Here is a 17,650-nt window from a genome sequence, read left to right as displayed (position 1 = left end):
CCTTCATCCTGTATGTCCGGTTGACTCTCTGTGGATGTTGCACTCATTCATATGCTTCAGGCAAATGTGCTAATAGATGGTTCGGGGAGTCCACGTCTAACAGATTTTGGTCTTGCGGCGGTCCCAGGGGACGCAGACTTGCAATTGTCCACGATGACTGTGACTAGCCATTGGATTCTCGATGGCGTGCGCCTGAAGTAATTGGAATCGAGTGCGACCCTGAACGACCAACTTTCGAGAGCGACATCTATTCATTTGGTGGTGTTATGTATTTTGTGCGATTTTTTTCGTTTTCTTGTGTACCTCTCTTAACTCTTTCACCACTCAGATCATCTCGGGGGATGTACCATGGAAAGAGAAGAAGCATTCGCATCAAATTTCGATCGAGCTATCGAAAAGAGTCAAACATACGCGTCCCGACAACATCCTTGACAAGCATTGGAACTTCATGCAACAATGCTGGTCTTGGAACCCGCAGGATCGCCCAGGAGCAGTGCAAGCCGTTGGATGCGTTGCAAGGAAAATATCTTAATCTTTGGGGAGACGGGGGTAGGCAAAAGCTCACTCGTCAACCTCATGGCGGGAGAGCAGTAGCACCCACATCCCCTGACGTGGGCCGCTGTACGATGCACTCGCAAGATTATACTGTCGAATTTGGTGGCGAGTCTTATAAGGTGTTCGATATGTTGGACTCGAGGAACCGCAGCTGGGAATAAAACAGTACCTCTACTCTGTCGAGAATGCCTCCAAGCTCATCCAGAATTTGGATAGACGCGGTGGCATTGATTTGCTTCTGTTCTGTGTTCGCGCAGGCAGACTCACTACTACGGTGAAGAGAAATTACAGACTCTTTCACGAATTCCTCTGCGAGAAGAAGGTTCCCATTGTTGTTGTGATCACGAACCTCGAACGTGAGGAATCGATGGAGGACTGGTGGAAGAGGAACCATGATATTTTCGATCGAGGCAATATTCATGTTGCTGGTCACGCGTGCGTCACTGCCGCTGATAAACAGACACTCAAACACCCACATCTTTATGACGAATCGCGCGTCATAATCCGCAACCTTGTCAAAGAACATGCTGCTGACGGTCAGAAGCAAGTATGGATAGGAGGGGACAGTCGGTTCCGGAGCTTCTTTGGTCGGAATCCGCTTGAGAGCAGGAAGGATCTTATCCCTCGCCTCATGAAGCGTTGCGGAATGTCTCGAGAACTCGCAACATCCTTGGCTGATATGATCAAGAAAGACGAGGTATGACTGCACGACTCTCCTCTTCGACGAATTATGTTCAAATTTGCTTTGTTGTAGTAGTGTAATTTATTGGGTGAAATGAGGACCCATTTCCGTGAAAATCATAGGAGGAAGGCGGACCACAGGCAGGAAAACTGCACCTTACTTTACCTTCCCTTGATCGAGTCTAGACGAATTTCACGCAGCACTAAGAATGCTCAAATTATTCGCGCAATCGGGGGCACAAATCAAACAGTAGTACCAACCTTAGTCTATGACCACCACTTCGAGGGGCAATGTAATGGTCTTCAGGTCACGCATGCGAGCACAATCATCCCTTGACAACCATGATGTGCTGTTCCTCATAATTGAAGGGCAGGACTAGCGTCAACAGTAGCCCCAGGAGGTGCAAGCCCATGACTGGGGCAGATTGGGACTGAGATGGTTGAATTTGCTGTGATATATAGTGCGAAGGTGACGAGCGGGAAGTCTATGTGCGAAGGTCATGTTGCAATTGCCAGTGTGAAAACGATCGAAGATCCATACAAGCCAACGATATCAGAGCAACGATATGAGAACCATGGTTGACTGCCGAAGTCTAGGCATTCAACCGAGTAGTATCAATTAAAAGATCCAAGTCGCAAAGACAACAGATGTTTGAAAAATGTATGTCAGAGAAATGATGGTGTGAGTCGTCGTAGGGGTCGTCAAAAGTAAATGATCATTACAAAGAACGCATGGAAAGGAGAGAGAGGGAATCAACGGGAAGAAAGAACTCACCTAGGCATCTAGATAAAGCTCGGTTCCATGGAAAGAGAGAGTTCGTTGAGGTGGCAGGCAAAGGAAAAGAAGCAGGGCGCTGAACGAGTGCCCTATCCCGTATTTGGTGAGACGCATACTGAGACTGACGTGTTGGTGCAGATGAAATTAGGATGAGTCAATATAGACACGTAGACACGTAAGTTGGTTCGATAAGGTGAGGTGAGGTGGAGAAACGCACCCATTATTACAACGGACATCAACAATTGTGTTCATTCCATGCTTCTATCTCAGAGTTATTCGTTCCTTCCTGGCTCGCACTGAAGAAACGACCCTTCCGTAGGATATCGATAGGTTCCCCTAAGCTACCGTCGAATTGGCTTGTGAACTACGACAGGCGTGTAACGAGTGTCCACGGTCATCGCGAGGGATGGGTCACAAACCTGATTGGACAATGCATGCAGGAAATAAGGGAAGGTCATGTGTACTCGCAGTCACTTCTGATTGAAAGCGCAGGCATAAAATCAATATATAGCAATGGACCGGAAGCAAAATGAACTTACCTGGCATGAGATTCCCCTTGCGCAGCCCTGTCTCTCTCGCACCTGCAATCCTCTCTCGTGAGTATCACGTTAGCTCATCTAGACCTCTGCTAATACTGCGAGGTATGTTATATTTTGCTTGGTGCAGGATACCGGGGACTCGAAGCACGATGATTGAAAACGAACATCGATGTGGGCTCTGAAGCAGAGAATGAATTGGTGCCAGAATTATGTTAAGAGTTGAAGGACGCAGCCTCTGCCCCGAGCCCACGCGCCGGAGCATAGCTCGCCATGCCAATATGACGTGACCCGGGCGAATGATACTTATGAAGAGGACAGTGGTCACATCACAATTTACGAAACATCGAACCAGCCGAAATGGAGGAAGGCTGCATAGCCTGCCAATGGACAATTAGCGCCCCCTCATGGAATCCATACATATAAAAACTCGCCCGCATTGTTGGCTTGCCACACAGCAAAAGACCAGCGGATAACCTGGTGAGCACTGGTCAACTGTTTTCCCCCCATGATTGATCACGAACCGTGTCAGAGCCAGGTTGATCATCGCCTTACCTTATCGAGCCATGGCTTCTGGATCTTCGACGAAACCAACCCCCGAGAAAGCTTCAACCCCAGCGCAATCAAAAGACCAACACCGAAGCACAAATTTGAAGGCCATGGGAATGACATTCGCAATTTCGTCTTCTTGCACGACTGCTTCCACATCGTGAGTGGTTCGCTAGACGGCAAAATGCGTAAATGGGACTGCGACAGAGAACTTCTTGCTGGAGAGCTCTGGTAAGGCGAGGGCGGAAGCATAACTACACTGGGGTTATCACCGGACGGCAAGATGGTTGCGTGCGGGAGGGAGATGGAGATGTTCAGTGCTGGGACACAGATGGAAAGATCTTTGGACGGGTCACAGCACGATGACTTGACGAATTACAACTTCGGATAACGGGAAGGTTAAAATTCTATCGACCTCCAATTTGAGTGTTCTTTCAAGGCCTCATGCACTGCAAAAGTAACGAGTCATGAAGGACACGTAAGAGGGTCTATAGCATGGATCGGTACATATTATATTATGAAATTGCAGCAGCGACCATTAATTACGGATCCATGCATATGCCTCGAGGTGATCATGATACCATCTTCGCTTCTCGGACAACGGTCTGCAGCATGGCTTTACAGGTCGTCTTATAAACTCTAGTCAGCGCCTAGCTATGTAGTAGCGCATCAACTTGAAAAGACCACATCACAAACTCCACTTCCTGAAACCCGCCTCCCGCAAAGTAGTCCTGCCTCCCTACCCATGACGGAACTCGCGCCTGAAGAGTGAGTCTTCTCCCATCAATAATCAAAGCCTCTTGACCCCCGCAGTGACTTTACGTCTCAAATTTCCGGGACGTTAGATCTCGGATATCCATATACATCTGGAGCCTTTGGCGTGGTTTATCGGCGAACCATCGAGTCTAGTGAAGGCACAGTAGAGGTTTGTCTGGTCAACGTGCCCGAGTTCGTCCACCCAATTTATCCTTCAGGTCGCAGTGAAAGTCTTCAAGATCGATCCTGGAAGAGAAATGGAGAAAATTGAAAAGGTCAATCTTCTAATTAACTGGAGGGTGATGATCGAGTCGCCCTTCGCTTAACATGATCTATGTAGGGAATACGTCGAGAAATCAAGGTGTGGCTTAGACTGAAACACCCGACTATCGTTCCGCTACTTGGCACCGCAAGGGTCGATTCTCCGTTTCCGGCTCTCGTTTCCAAATGGATGCCATCTGGGACACTGGATGTCTACCTCAAGGAAGCTGCAACCCTTACCGCTTCCTCTAAAGTTGAATTGGTGAGTCCCTTGCTCACACCGATCACATTCAACAAGCATTCATTGATGTTTATGCAACTAGGCCAACGGTGTTGCTGAAGGCCTCGACTACCGTTGGTCCATTCCAATCCAGTCCTTATTCCTGTTTTTGATGCATATCCAGTTCACTCGGAGAAAGTCGTTCATGGAGACCTTCATCCCGTATGTATGGTCGTCTCTTTTTGGATGTCGTACTCATTCATAAGCCTCAGGCTAATATCCTCATCGATGACTCAGGAAATCCACGTCTCACAGATTTTGGTCTCGCAACAGTCGCAGGGGACGCAGACTTGCAGTTGTCCACGATGACCGCTACCCGCAATTTGGATTCTCGATGGCGTGCGCCTGAAGTGATCGGAATTGAGCGTGACCCTGAAAGGCCTACTTTCAAGAGTGATGTCTATTCATTTGGTAGTGTGATGTTCTTTGTGCGACCTATCTGTTTCCTGCAGCTCTACTCTAACCTTTCTCCTCTCAGATCTTCTCGGGGGATGTACCATGGAAAGAGAAGAAGCATTCGCATCAAATTTCGATTGAGCTATCAAAAGGAGCCATACATGCACGTCCCGACAACATCCCTGACGATCACTGGAGCTTGATTCAAAAATGCTGGTCTCGGGACCCGGGGGGTCGCCCAAGGGCAGTGGAAGTTATTAGACGCACGAACATCGTGATCTTCGGAGAGACAGGGGCGGGCAAAAGCTCCGTCATAAACCTCATGGCCGGCCGAGACATTAGCGCACATATCGCCCGACTCTCACCTGCTGCACTCTGCATTGGTCGGAGTACACGATAACCTTCGAAAGTGGGGACTCGATACCAGGTGTTTGACACGGCCAGCCTCGAGGGGCCCCGTCTACAAACCAGGGAGCACTTCTTCGCAATCACAAACACATATGGCCTCATCAACACCTTGAAAGAGCGTGGAGGTATCAACCTCTTGCTCTTCTGTATACGCGGAGGCAGAGTCACGGCAACCATGCAGAGGCAACTACAGGTTGTTCTTCGAATTTTTCTGCGAAGCAAAAGGTCCCGCTTGCGCTAGTCGTCACAAACCTCGAAAGAGAGACGAACCTGGAAGACTGGTACACGCGGAATATGGGCCACTTAGAGAAGCATGACATCCGGTCCGTAGGACACGCATGCATAACTGCGGCGAATCTTCTCGACGAGAGGCATAGAGACAAGTATGAGGAATCGCGAGAAACTACTCCTGTAGTGTTGTTCAGGCTCATTGCCACGCATCAATGGAAGGGTGGACCGAAGGCCAAGGATGGCTTGCTTCGTCCCGGTAGCAAGCTCGTGGAGTTCGTCGCTGGACGTCCCAAGAAGACAGATATCATTGGGATCCTCACAAAACGATGTGGAATGACCAAGAAAGTCGCTCAGCAGGTGGCGCAGCAGATCAATAGAGGCGAAAATCAATCCTAGTATAATCTTACCACTGCTGCTATCATGGTTCATAGACTCTTCCCTCGCACGTACATACGTTACCACCTAGGCTACAACAACCACCTGAGCTGACGAAGCTAGCGCGCTTCATTGAATCGTTCAACGATGGGGAGCCTTGACAAGTGTTGCTGAATGAAGAATGGTATAATGTCTTCCAAGTGGACACAACCAGCTACTTCGATCCGAAGTCACTGGTAATGACTCACGAGAGTCGTACCATGCATCCCGCCGAGGACAGTAGCATCATGTCAACCAACCTCCTGCAACTAATCACCTTGTTTGCTTCTCATCGTGCACCACTCATGTGCTGTACAACACGGCTGAGCTAATTGAGGGCACTTCTCAAGATGACTACCGGTTGACTTGCTTTTACAGCGAGCTGATGGATTATTCTTCCACCCGCTTCCCGGGAGCCATTCTATACGCCTTGTACTGTATTGGAGATACCTAGAGGAGGTGATGAGCTTGATTAAGCCGCATGGTACATGGAAAACACTGGCAGAATTGCCGATCAGGTAGGTTTCTAGCTGGTCTGTCTGTCTCAGTTATATAAATCAAGACTTCTAGCCATACCCAATGATGATTTATCTCAACGATTGATTTGTGGAGATCGCGAATGTACATGTATCGAGGGTGATGTTAAGTGTGAGGTGTCGTTCGTTGCATGTTCTAGGTATACCTTGAATTTATTTGGCGGATGCCAGCGCCGCATCAACAATTTCGGTCATTTTTATAACCGCCTCTTCCTCCAGAGTCCGACCGACGAGTTGCAAGCAGACGGGTGTGTTTTTGAATCTCTCCGGGTCGTCTGAATCAATCATCGGCCCATTAAATAATCACTGAATGCTGGTAGACTACTCACACATTTCGTAAACGCCCTTATCAAAGTCGTCATAAAAAGCGTGACGAGGCTTCTTCGCATCGAGAATGGGGTCGACAGTGGTTACTGGGAAAGTCGCAGCGGGATAGTCGAGCGCGTTCCAAACAGCGGTGTAGTTAGTGTACCTGAGCATTGTGTCTCATTGATAATTCCAAATTCCGAATATGTAAAGACACTGACCTATTTTTCCCATAGGGGAGTTGCCGTGTACGACGAGGCTGGACAGATGATCGCGTCGACAGGCCGTCCTGTACCAGTCTCCGACGCAGTTTCTTCCCAGTGGTCAAGATATTCTTTCCGAAGATCTTTGCGCAGTTTCTGCACTTGCCAGAGCTGGTATGCGGTGATACCCATCTTCGGCGGACGGAAGGGTGCTGCCGCAGCATCTGAGTTGTCCAGGTCCATTGTTGCAATTATTGGTTCGCCTGTAACAGAGGTCGTGATCATGCAATCCTCGGCAGAACCAGCGTTCCGGATGTTCCGCTGCACGGAGCTGCTAGGTCAATAGGCACCATAGTTAGAGTCATAATTCCTTGCCGTGGTATCTGTAAGCAACTTGTGCTTGATGGGCTTCCAGTCAACAACTACCACTAAATGAGCATAATTCGACAGAGTGACTTAGACGGTCAAACCTTTGTAGCCCGCCTTCTCGAGAGCCGCTTTGGTGACTTCTAGAGACCTCCTGATAGGCGGGTGAGGCACGACAACGCCATCATCCCACATGATCGCAAAACATAAATCCTTGCCAGATCCATGGTCTGCGAGATTGTACTCGTCTTCGTCCCATTTCTTCCGAACCGCAAGAGGGTCTTTGAGCCATGGTTTAGCGTTGACAACAGCTTTCATGAAGGCTTTGACGCCGCCGATGCTGTTCGCCATAGGACCGAATACGGAGAGAACCGAATCTTGACCCTCAAGTGAGTTGAGGGCGCCACAGTACGGTACACGCCCGTACGACGGTCTCAGGCTGTACAAGCCGCAGAATGCAGATGGAATACGAATAGAACTGTTGAGAGGGCGTCAGAAGGTTACTACCAGTGGTACTTCCAAATCCATTCCATACCCCCCGAGATCAGAACCCACCCCCAAAGGGCTTCCCTTGAGGGCAACTAACGCGCCCTCTCCTCCAGATGACCCACCCGGGGTCAGAGAGCGGTTGTATGGGTTAGTCGTCCGGCCGAAGATATTATTGAAGGTTTCTGGCCACTGACGATACTTTTAGCCTCCTGAGTAGCAACTTGAATCGTATCGAGTGTTCGCTCACCATGACTGTCTGCGGAAGGTTTGTGCGGACGAATGGCACAGCTCCACATTCGATCAGAATGTCGACCAGCACCGCGTTTTTCTCTGCGTACCGCCCAATCCACGAGATATAACCTAGGACCAGCGATTCATAATGCGTCGGGCCCGGGTTATCATTGATCATTGCTTACCCATAGTGGTTTCTATTCCCTTGATACATAGTTGGTCCTTGAGAGAGATTGGCAGCCCATGGAGGGGACCAACAACCTTCCCTGTCTGTTTAAAGTGATCATCGAGTTCAGCCGCTCGGGCTAATGCACGATCAACAAAAATTTCCGTCAAGCAATTGACCTCATTGGCCGGTTAATGCAACATCGTGAATGTTAACGCAGATTAACTCACGAGCTGGTGGGCAACAATGGCCCTCTTGTAGAACGCGGTGGTCACGTCTACAGCTGTCCATTCGCCACACGAAAGTTTGTCCAACAAAGCATCCACCGAAGTATTAGTAATCTCGATTTCTCGTGCATTTAGAAGGCCGCACGCATCCGGGAATCCGGTCACGTCTAGAGTAGAGTCTGGAGGCGGAGACACAAGCCAGTCTTGTGGAATGGACTTCAGCTGCCTCTGCTGCTTCTCTGCGACAAGTGCAGTCCAATGTGTCATGTCGTGGCTCGTTGAAGATGGAATTGGACGAGGGCGAAAAGGTATTGAGGCCTAACACTTTTCACAAGAGATAAGACGGATAGAAGGCTCTCCGTAACTGATATTAATAATGAGATAAGAGTCTCAAAATATTATAGGAAGCCACTCCATGAGATACCCTTCCTTCGTGAAGCTAAGGATATGGCGGTTCAGGGCGAGAGGCCGGTTCAGTGTTCACTGGCAAAGAATCATCCTCAGAAGCTATTTCCGTATCCCATGCAGATCGTGACTACTTACCGTTGTACAGGCGAGCTAGCTAGCCTAAGCTAATGACTTCATCTTGACTGGCGGCGAATTTCACTGTGCCCCTTATGATGATAGCAGAGATCGTCACACCAAAGATGGAGCCTCAGGATGCATATAACATGAAAATGATCAAGCTGCAAACGGCATGGTGCTTGACAAGTTAACATCACTCAGTAGCCTCCAAGGCTCTGAAAGCAAAACACGCGCAGCCTTGGACAGATTGCTCGGAAGCTGCGGCTCAAGTCATGCAGGCATGTAGCCAGTCATAGCTTCAAGAGAAAATTGCAATTTAGCCAACGATAGCGCGAGCTGTGCTCGACTTGCAATCAACGTTATGCTACCTCGACAAGTGGAAGGGTCGAATATCCGAAATATTAAGACTCCTCGGGATAATTGACTGCAAGTTCAAAATGTCAGTTCGTACACACAAAACTAACTGTAACACTCACAAACAGAGCAAATGATTAAAGTAAAAAATTTCAACATAGAGAAGTCATCTGCACAGCTAGGAATGTCGCTGGCGATATTGTCATAAACAAAGGCACTTAGGGCATATATTAACATGCAACCCAGTAGTCGAGCGCATGTGAGCACGGGCGGTCCGAGTATGCGAGCCTAGACATCGGTTATACGCACCATGAAACACGGAGTTGGAGTTAGGGAGACTGAGGGGAAGAATAGTCATAGTCGGAGCGATGAACAATTTTGATAGGAAAAAACCATTCAAAGGGGTTGAATGCTTTACTAATCAGCTGCCAGCAGCGTAACATTAATGTACTTGAGAGCTCCAGCATACTATTGACACTAACCGTGTCGTGGATAATTTCACCAAGTCCCTGCAAAGTTCCTGTCTTCAGTGACAACCGCAGCTTGTTAGCAAGGACAATTTTGAAATGGGAGGATCGTACTTTTCCTAGAGCTCGTTCGAAATTTGTAGACCGTCTGTACTTTGCTCCGGAGTCTGTAGTTATAACATATATATGACTGACTCTGTAAAATGCATGGATTGAAGTAAGCACTACATGAGGAAGCGAACAACTGACGCTTACATAAGTATGTAAATTACCACATCACTGCTGCATGGGCACCGTACTGCAAACATGCCTTATGAGTGTATAAACTCCGGTCACGGTGAGCGCCTGGCATCGACTTGAAAGGTCGCATCGCGAAATTAGTTCTTGAAACCCGCCTACCAACCACCTGACACCATACGAATTGACCCTCCCATTTCATGGATAGCGCGGGCTGGCATGCTCAACGCAGAGCCCGTAAGGTGAGTCATGATAGTTTATGCTTCCCCTGAGGCCGGAAGTGATTCACACAAGAGCCTGACGCTACACAGGATGCGCATTATTTCTCCGAAGTCCAGAGAGGGCCAGACGGGATATATGTGCCTGTAGAAGAGATTGACCCACTTCCTGATGAGAGTTGGCTCGCTCAGAGTCAGGCTGGCTTTCGCGTACCACCCCCGACTTCTGGTACTCTGACGCCTCGCATGACGGAACCTGCGTCTGATGAGTGAGTCCACTCCCATACAATCATCGAAGCTTGACCATTCATCATCCTTTGCAATAGTACCCCTAGTGACTTTACATCTCAAATTTCTGGGACATTGAACCTCGAAACTTCTTGTGACGCTGGCGCCTTTGGCGTGGTGCATCGGCGTACCATCCAGTCCAGCAAAGGCACGATGGAGGTTTGTCTGCCCCGCTTGCCCGAGCTCGTCCATCTAATATCTATCAGGTCGCAGTGAAGGTGTTCAAGATCGATGCCGGAAAAGAAATGGAAAGAATTAACAAAGTCAGTCTTCTGGTGTGCGCTGATCAAATCACTCAACATGGTCTATGTAGGGAATACATCGAGAAACCAAGGTGTGGCTTCGACTGAAACACGCGACCATCGTGCCACTACTCGGCACTGCAAACGTTGACTCTCCATTTCCGGCTCTCGTTTCACAATGGATGCCATTTGGGACATTATATGTCTACCTCGAGAAAGCTACAACCCTTACCGTTTCCGTTAGAGATGGCTTGGTGGGTTCCTTGCTCGCATCAATCACATTCAACAAGTATTCATCGATTTTGATGCAACTAGGCCAAGGGTGTCGCTGAAGGTCTGAAATATCGTTCGTTGATTCCCATCATCTCGTTATTTTGATTCTTGATTCCTGTCCTGGCAGTTCACTCAGAGAATGTCGTTCATGGTGACCTTCATCCTGTATGTCTGGTCGCCTCTTCGTGGATGTCGCACTCATTCATATGCCACAGGCGAATGTGCTCATAGATGGTTCGGGGAGTCCGCGTCTCACTGATTTTGGTCTCGCGGCAGTCCCAGGAGACGCAGACCTGCAATTGTCCACGATGACTGCGACCCGCACTTTAGATTCCCGATGGCGTGCGCCTGAAGTGATTGGAATCGAGCGTGACCCTGAAAGACCTACCTTCAAGAGTGACGTCTATTCATTTGGTAGCGTCATGTTCTTTGTGCGAGTTTTTTTTTCGTTTTTCGTGTGGCTCTATGTTAAGCTTTCACTACTCAGATCATCTCGGGTGATGCACCATGGAAAGAGAAGAGGCATTCGCATCAAATTACGATTGAGCTATCGAAACGAACCATGCATGCGCGTCCCGACAGCATTCTTGACAATCACTGGAACTTAATACAAAAATGCTGGTCTTGGGACCCCGTGGATCGTCCAGGGGCAGCGGAAGTCACTCAATCCTCTGCAACGAATACTATTCGTCCAGGGGCAACAGAAGTCACTCGACCCTTTGCAATGAACAACACTCGTCTAGGGGCAGCAGAAGTCCCTCGACCCTCTGCAATGAACAATGTTCGTCCAGGGGCAGTAGAAGTCACTCGATCCTCTGGCATAAAAACTATAATCATTTTTGGAGAGAGTAACGTCGGGAAAAGCTCCATCATCAACCTCCTCGCCAGGAGGAAGGTCGCTAGGACCTCTCTAGACACCAGGCATTGTACATTGCGTTATGAAGCATATGATGTCATCATCGGCAACGTGCCATATCGCATCTATGATACTGCCGGGATCGACGACGACCGCATGGACCCTGTCGGATTTCTTGACGCCGTCACGAATGCTCACAAGCTGATGAAAGAGCTGAAGACGAAAGGAGGACCCCATCTGCTGCTATACTGCATGAAGGCGGGCAGGATACAACCATCGTTTGCTGCCATCTACAGGCTATTCTATGAATTTCTCTTCGAGGAGAAGATACCAGTTGCGCTCGTCGTTACTCACCTGGAGAGGGAGGATCCCATGGATGAGTGGTACACGCGAAACAAGGGGTCGTTCGAGCGCCATGCGGTCAAGTGTATTGATCATGCTTGTATCACTGCGGCCGAAAATATGGACCCAAGATACAAGAAGAAGTACAACACGTCCAGAGAAGCAGTGGGCGACTTGATCAGACGCCATGTGCATGAGGTGGAGAACTGGGATGGAGGGGAAGGGTGGCTTAGCAGGGATGGAGGGGAAGGGTGGCTTAGCAGGTTCATTGGAAAGTCGAAAGACCTCTCAACGGGGCGTCCAAGCAAGTCAGACGTTTTCGGCGTCCTCACGAAACGCTGCGGGATGGAAGAGAGTCTAGCAAAAGACGTGATTCGAAGACTTAACAGGTGACAGGACTTCGCCTAGTATCGATCCCTAGACTGGACGACTTAATATTAACGAAGGTAGTCTTTCCTTCTTACTGCAGTCTCAAGCTGCTTCTTAGAGACCTATTGGTATTAGACCCAGCAAGCGGTGAAATCCAGCGCTGAAGCAAGCAGCAGCCGGGTTACGACGTCAGAGCAAGCTACCAGCCAACATCAATTTATGTAAATCAATCACGATGCAAGAACCACGTGAACAGCCAAAGCAGACATTTGACCGAGTGATATCAATACAGCACGTATCGAAAACATAAATCCAAGCCGCAAAAAACGACAGATGGTTGAAAAATGCATGTCAGAAAAATGATGAGATGATGTGAGTCGTCGCAGGTCGTCAAAAGTAAATGATCATCAAAGAACACATGACAAGGCAAGGCAACCTCGAAGAAAGGAGAGAAAGAAAAAATAAAAGAAATCAACGCGTCATCTAAATAAAACTCTTCCTCTTCTTCTTCTTCTCGTCCTTCTTTGAAACCTCCTGATGCCCCTCATCCACACTCTCCCTCGCGCTCCCACTAGCAGTAACAGGCGCAGAACTGCTCACCACGCTCGTTTCCCGCCTCAACACCCCAGGAAGACTAGGCAATTTCGGAGCCTTTCCGCTCAAACTCATCTTCCTCGCAAGTCTTTGGATATTCTGCGTCGAGAGTCCTCTCCTTCCACTCCCAGATGATCCAGGTTCAGGCGTGCCGGTGCGAGGGGGCGTAGCTACACCCGCATCGAAGGTAACGCTCGCGCCTTGGACATGTATAGGAACAGCTGACCGCTCGGGATGGCTGTGGCTCTGGACAGAAGGCGTGTCGGAAGTAGATGCTTGTCGTAGGGAACGCTAGCGCTGTAGGATCAGAACCTGAAGCTGAATAGGAAGCGCAAGGTGCGTCGTCTGAGATGGGGAATGCTACAGGTGCAGGGGAGTCTGCTTTGGATTCCAGGGACGCTGCTACGACCTGCGGAGAGTCGACGGCAATGCGATCTTCGACTACTGCCATGCTAAGTGTTTCGGACTCGGGGATGTCGACGACAGGTGCATCGTCATCGGTACCGACACCGGCATCGTAGCCTGCTGTGGGTTTGGGATCTTCGGATGCGCTGATTTGGTCTGCCCACATGGATGCGAAAAGGCTGTTGAGTCCGACAAGCTCTTTATGTGAGCCCTGTTCGACGATACGTCCGTCTTTGAGAACCATAATCCTGCATGACACAATCAGCACCGTTCCAAAGCCCAAAGCCAAAGCGAAGAGAAGAAAAAAACCCACAAATCAGCCCCCTTAATCGTACTCAACCGATGCGCAATACTCAAACAACTCCTCCCATCAACAAGTTTCCCAAGCGCACCCTCCAGCACCCCACGTTCAGTCGCACTATCCAACGCACTAGTCGCCTCATCCAGAAGCAACACCCTCGGGTTCTTCACCATAGTCCTAGCAATCGCCACCCTTTGCTTCTCGCCCCCACTCAACCTAACACCCCTCTCCCCAACTTTCGTCTCATACCCCTCGGGGAAACTCATGATCCGCTCATGCATCTGCGCAGCTTGCGCACAGGTGATGATGGTGTTTTCGGGGGGTGGGTGGATGGAGGGTTGGCCATAGGCGATGTTGTAACCGATAGTGGCGTTGAAGAGGATGGGGTCTTGGGGTACTACGCCGATTGCACGACGCAGGCTTGAGAGCGTAACCGTGCGGATATCTTGTCCGTCGATTAGGATACGGCCGTTACCTGGTTGGAGATCGTAGAATCGGTAGAGGAGGCGGAGGATGGTGCTTTTGCCTGCGCCGCTTTCGCCGACGAGGGCTACGCGGCCTCCGCGGGGGACTTTGAAGGAGATGTTGTGCAGTGCGGTGGTTTGGTCGTCGTACGAGAAGGAGACGTTTTCTGTGTGATGGTGGTGGTTAGCATGGGTATTGAGAAAGGAAGGGTGGGTTGCATACCGAACTCGACTTCGCCATTTTCGACTACAAGTTCCTTTGCATCGGGTGCATCGACAACTTCGGTAGGCTCAGCAAGGAGGTTGAGGAGTTTCTCAGTGTCGATAAGACTTTGGTTGATAGCACGGTATACGCCACCGAGATTCGAGAGTGGGAAATAGAGCTAGTGTGATCAAAAAGATATCAGCAATCCGCCAATGAAAGCCTACGAGAGGACCCACCTGCGCGTAATAAGTGATGAACACAACAAAATCACTCGTATTGCTCTGGCCCCTCGTGATGCGCAGCGCAACGATCAAAGAACCAGCCAAGAGACCCAAGGTTATGATCAGAGTTTGCACAAGGTTCAAGAGGTTAAGAGAAACTACGGAAGGAGATTAGCGTTCAAGTTTGTGATGCGATGATAAGAAAGTAGCACTTACGAACGACTCTCTTCTCCAAAGTTTGATATTCTCCGATCGCGTTAGTATATCTCTGAGCCTCGTACTCTTCACCGCCGAAATACTTAACCGTCTCGTAATTAAGGAGACAGTCGGTGTGAATCCCGCGAGTGACCTTTGCGCATGTCCATCAGCTTCATGTAAAATAAAGATGGAAGAGCACCCACCACATCCCGTTCGTTCATTTGCCTCCGTATCCTCGTCCGATACCTCGTCAACACCACGCTTGCCCACATATAAGTAACCATCACAACCCCAACCACAACACCCAGCGCAGGCTCAAACCTCACGACAAACACAACCAGCGCAACGACCACATCCACGAGTGCAGGCAATACAGTGAACCCAACAAGCTCGCCAACGCGGTTCACTGCGCTTCCTCGGTCGAGAATGCGGAGTAATTCACCGGTCTTGCGTTTGGTGTGCCAGCTGAGGGAGAGAGCGAGAATGTGGTTGAATGAGAGCATGCTCATGCTTCTGTCCGAGTATTGCATCAGTGGGATCCAGAGTGCGTCGCGGATGGCTGCGAGACCGCCAGAGGAGGAGAGGAAGCGGAGGAGGACGTATGAGATGAGGTATGGCCACGGGCTGGAACCGAATGCAGGCAAGGGAGCGGCGCCAGGGGTGTCGAATGTGCTGATGAGCGCACCGAGGGTGAGTGGGAGCAATGCATTGACGATGCGTCCGAGAACGAGGATGAGCAGACAGATGAACTAGAAAGCTTTAATTAAGGTAACAAAGTGCATGGAATTACTTACAGCGACGAATTGCAACTTTGGATAGCGGGAAGGCCAGAGATGAGGCGTAAGGTGAGATATACGAATGAATAGTTCACGCCAGGAAGGATCAACGACCACTTCGTGCGGGGTTGTCTGGGAATGAGTTAGATTGTGCCTGTTACGGATGCAAGGAGCCTCACCTTCTTTGATTCTCGCACGCCTGGAACTGGGGACGCGGCTGCGGGTTGTAGGACCGCTTCTGGATGTGAAGGTGCCGTATTTCGCAGTGCTCGGACCGTCAGGGTCGTTGTCGTTATCTTCTGGTTGCAAAAGTAGAGAATCATGAGGCACGCAGGAGTCACGCTCCGATATGAGAGGTGCGGTCTCATCTGCCTCTGCTGTGTAACCGTTTGATACGGACAGGTATATGACGCGGGGGAAGAAGAAAGTGAGTAGGAGAGGTAAGAGCACGAGAACACGTGCGAGAGGCAGGACACCATGGAGAATATTGGGTATGCACGACCGGAGGGGTGACGTGCATATGTGATGTGGGTCTGTAATAGAGTTGGACAAAAAGGGAATTTGATTGATAAGGTAAATGAATTGATGATGGAAGCGACGTACCTGTCCCCTTGAAGGATAGGGCTACGAAGACGACCTGGACGATATCGAGAGCGAGAGCGACAGCAATTGCAGCCCTGACGCGTCTGCGATTCCAGATCTCGGCGTCATTCGCGTCCTTCCACGCGCCAAGAGCTGCCAAACCAGCATAGGCCAGCAAACCCAGCAAGCTTGCAATCTCGATGCCAGTGGCCTGGGGCCAGACTTTATTCAAGACAACATCGACCACGTATGCAAGACCGTCTGCGAGAAAGGTGAATGCGGTGAGACTGAGTAGGGCAAGGATGAGAGTTCTGCGGGGAATACGTGATGTTACGATAACGGGCGTTATTGGACTAGGAGAAGGTGGACAGATGCGCTTTGAGGAAATGAGGGAGAGAGTGGCGATGAGGACGACGGTGGGCGACGCGACGCGCACACCGAGAAGAGCGTCGGCGGCACTGGCGACGGAGAACATGAGGTCCGTGCACTACAATGGCAGGTTCTCAGTACAACGAGAGAAAAAAACTAAGATCGAAGCACGGTCTGCCTGCCAGAGAGGCGTGCGAATATTCAATTGACAGCAGCGCTTTTTGTTCTGTGATATCGTGGCTGTGCTATCATGTATTAGAAGGTACGCCGCGCCGCAACAACGAGGCACTTACGCTAACCTTTAGCTCATCATCAAGGATAACGATCAGAGATATACTAGTCGTGTGCAAAGTCGCTTGACTTGATTTATATGAGCACGGACATCGAGTTCCGTAGTTCCATCCGAACAAGTCTCGGACCGACGATGACCAGAGTCTCAGTCAAGTACCCTAACACGTGGTTGCAGGCTTTGTTCTCTATCTTATCAACTCGCCTCGCCTTCTCCTCGTGTAAGTTCTTTACTCGGTCTTCTTTTATGTAGTGACGATTATCAGCTGATGTTCCAATCAATTTTGTGCTGCGTACGTACCTGGCATCCACGGCTCGCCCATACAAATACGTCTTCCTTTCTCCATGGCCAGCCAAGCCCTTCCTTTCATTTTCATTCTACCTCTTCACAGAAGTTCACATCCCACTCCACTACGTTCTCATCAACTTCGGATCTTCACCGGCACCGATCAGCGTCCGCATCTCCGTGCTCTAAATACTAACGATCAACCAGCTTTTCTCCTCCTATCTTCAACAGCCCTGATGCGGTGGATGAGCTAGCGCCGGTACTCTAGTTAGTGCATAACTAGTATCAACGCCAACCTATCTCGCTATCTCGTTCGTCCGTCGCCCATTAGATTAACTAATGCACAGCACGACAGCATCGTGGTCACAGCTTCCTCATGTCTCACGCTCACGCTCACACTCACATTCACACTCACATCCTA

At 49.7% G+C, this 17,650-nt stretch overlaps 7 protein-coding genes across 7 annotated transcripts; 5 read left to right on the top strand and 2 right to left on the bottom strand.

The window, feature by feature from the left end:
* Positions 1-626: 626 nt before the first annotated feature.
* On the top strand, positions 627-1,547 carry EDB91DRAFT_1270225 (uncharacterized protein; the record flags this gene model as incomplete). Its single annotated transcript, XM_041324562.1, has 2 exons — positions 627-674; positions 722-1,547. 2 exons carry the CDS (start codon positions 627-629, stop codon positions 1,256-1,258), a joined length of 585 nt encoding a protein of 194 aa, XP_041179506.1. The 3' UTR covers positions 1,259-1,547.
* Positions 1,548-4,198: 2,651 nt separating this feature from the next.
* Positions 4,199-5,192, top strand: EDB91DRAFT_1049838 (kinase-like domain-containing protein; the record flags this gene model as incomplete). The annotated part of the gene is made up of 4 exons (XM_041313490.1): positions 4,199-4,382; positions 4,521-4,558; positions 4,609-4,824; positions 4,875-5,192. Coding segments are annotated over 4 exons (756 nt in total), but the record flags the coding sequence as incomplete, so codon positions are not given.
* Positions 5,193-5,204: 12 nt separating this feature from the next.
* EDB91DRAFT_1121530 (uncharacterized protein) lies at positions 5,205-5,936 on the top strand (the record flags this gene model as incomplete). The annotated part of the gene is made up of 3 exons (XM_041318233.1): positions 5,205-5,393; positions 5,420-5,583; positions 5,616-5,936. Coding segments are annotated over 3 exons (429 nt in total), but the record flags the coding sequence as incomplete, so codon positions are not given.
* A 208-nt stretch (positions 5,937-6,144) lies between these two features.
* On the bottom strand, positions 6,145-8,636 carry EDB91DRAFT_1270217 (general amidase; the record flags this gene model as incomplete). The annotated part of the gene is made up of 9 exons (XM_041324561.1): positions 6,145-6,656; positions 6,711-6,853; positions 6,940-7,211; positions 7,266-7,312; positions 7,361-7,734; positions 7,792-7,934; positions 7,993-8,105; positions 8,162-8,321; positions 8,373-8,636. 9 exons carry the CDS (start codon positions 8,634-8,636, stop codon positions 6,535-6,537), a joined length of 1,638 nt encoding a protein of 545 aa, XP_041179503.1. The 3' UTR covers positions 6,145-6,534.
* A 1,384-nt stretch (positions 8,637-10,020) lies between these two features.
* Positions 10,021-11,305, top strand: EDB91DRAFT_153907 (uncharacterized protein). Its single transcript, XM_041326255.1, has 7 exons — positions 10,021-10,194; positions 10,264-10,439; positions 10,497-10,617; positions 10,665-10,721; positions 10,772-10,954; positions 11,016-11,138; positions 11,189-11,305. The coding sequence occupies exons 1-6, from the start codon at positions 10,153-10,155 to the stop codon at positions 11,076-11,078; spliced, it is 642 nt and encodes a 213-aa protein (XP_041179502.1). The 5' UTR covers positions 10,021-10,152; the 3' UTR covers positions 11,079-11,138; positions 11,189-11,305.
* Positions 11,306-12,949, top strand: EDB91DRAFT_153869 (P-loop containing nucleoside triphosphate hydrolase protein). Its single transcript, XM_041326254.1, has 3 exons — positions 11,306-11,406; positions 11,461-12,617; positions 12,676-12,949. The coding sequence occupies exon 2, from the start codon at positions 11,536-11,538 to the stop codon at positions 12,562-12,564; it is 1,029 nt and encodes a 342-aa protein (XP_041179501.1). The 5' UTR covers positions 11,306-11,406; positions 11,461-11,535; the 3' UTR covers positions 12,565-12,617; positions 12,676-12,949.
* Positions 12,950-13,023: 74 nt separating this feature from the next.
* EDB91DRAFT_1328227 (uncharacterized protein) lies at positions 13,024-16,998 on the bottom strand (the record flags this gene model as incomplete). Its single annotated transcript, XM_041325272.1, has 10 exons — positions 16,949-16,998; positions 16,308-16,895; positions 15,723-16,237; positions 15,132-15,677; positions 14,947-15,079; positions 14,746-14,888; positions 14,528-14,687; positions 13,853-14,471; positions 13,447-13,787; positions 13,024-13,409 (listed from the first exon to the last, which is right to left on the bottom strand). The coding sequence occupies exons 2-10, from the start codon at positions 16,759-16,761 to the stop codon at positions 13,024-13,026; spliced, it is 3,297 nt and encodes a 1,098-aa protein (XP_041179500.1). The 5' UTR covers positions 16,762-16,895; positions 16,949-16,998.
* Between the last annotated feature and the right edge of the window lie 652 nt (positions 16,999-17,650).

This window comes from Suillus paluster, assembly GCF_016628075.1.
Source record: "Suillus paluster strain FC165 chromosome Unknown EDB91scaffold_14, whole genome shotgun sequence".
Taxonomy (NCBI): Eukaryota; Fungi; Basidiomycota; class Agaricomycetes; order Boletales; family Suillaceae; genus Suillus; species Suillus paluster.
This window is presented reverse-complemented; position numbering and strand designations above follow the sequence as displayed.

Coding starts and splice junctions, on each gene's coding strand:
- EDB91DRAFT_153869 (XM_041326254.1), top strand. CDS start 11,536: ATGCATGCGCGTCCCGACAGCATTCTTGACAATCACTGGAACTTAATA.
- EDB91DRAFT_153907 (XM_041326255.1), top strand. CDS start 10,153: ATGGATAGCGCGGGCTGGCATGCTCAACGCAGAGCCCGTAAG. Junction 10,195..10,263: donor CTCAACGCAGAGCCCGTAAG/GTGAGTCATGAT, acceptor GACGCTACACAG/GATGCGCATTATTTCTCCGA. Junction 10,722..10,771: donor AAATGGAAAGAATTAACAAA/GTCAGTCTTCTG, acceptor TGGTCTATGTAG/GGAATACATCGAGAAACCAA.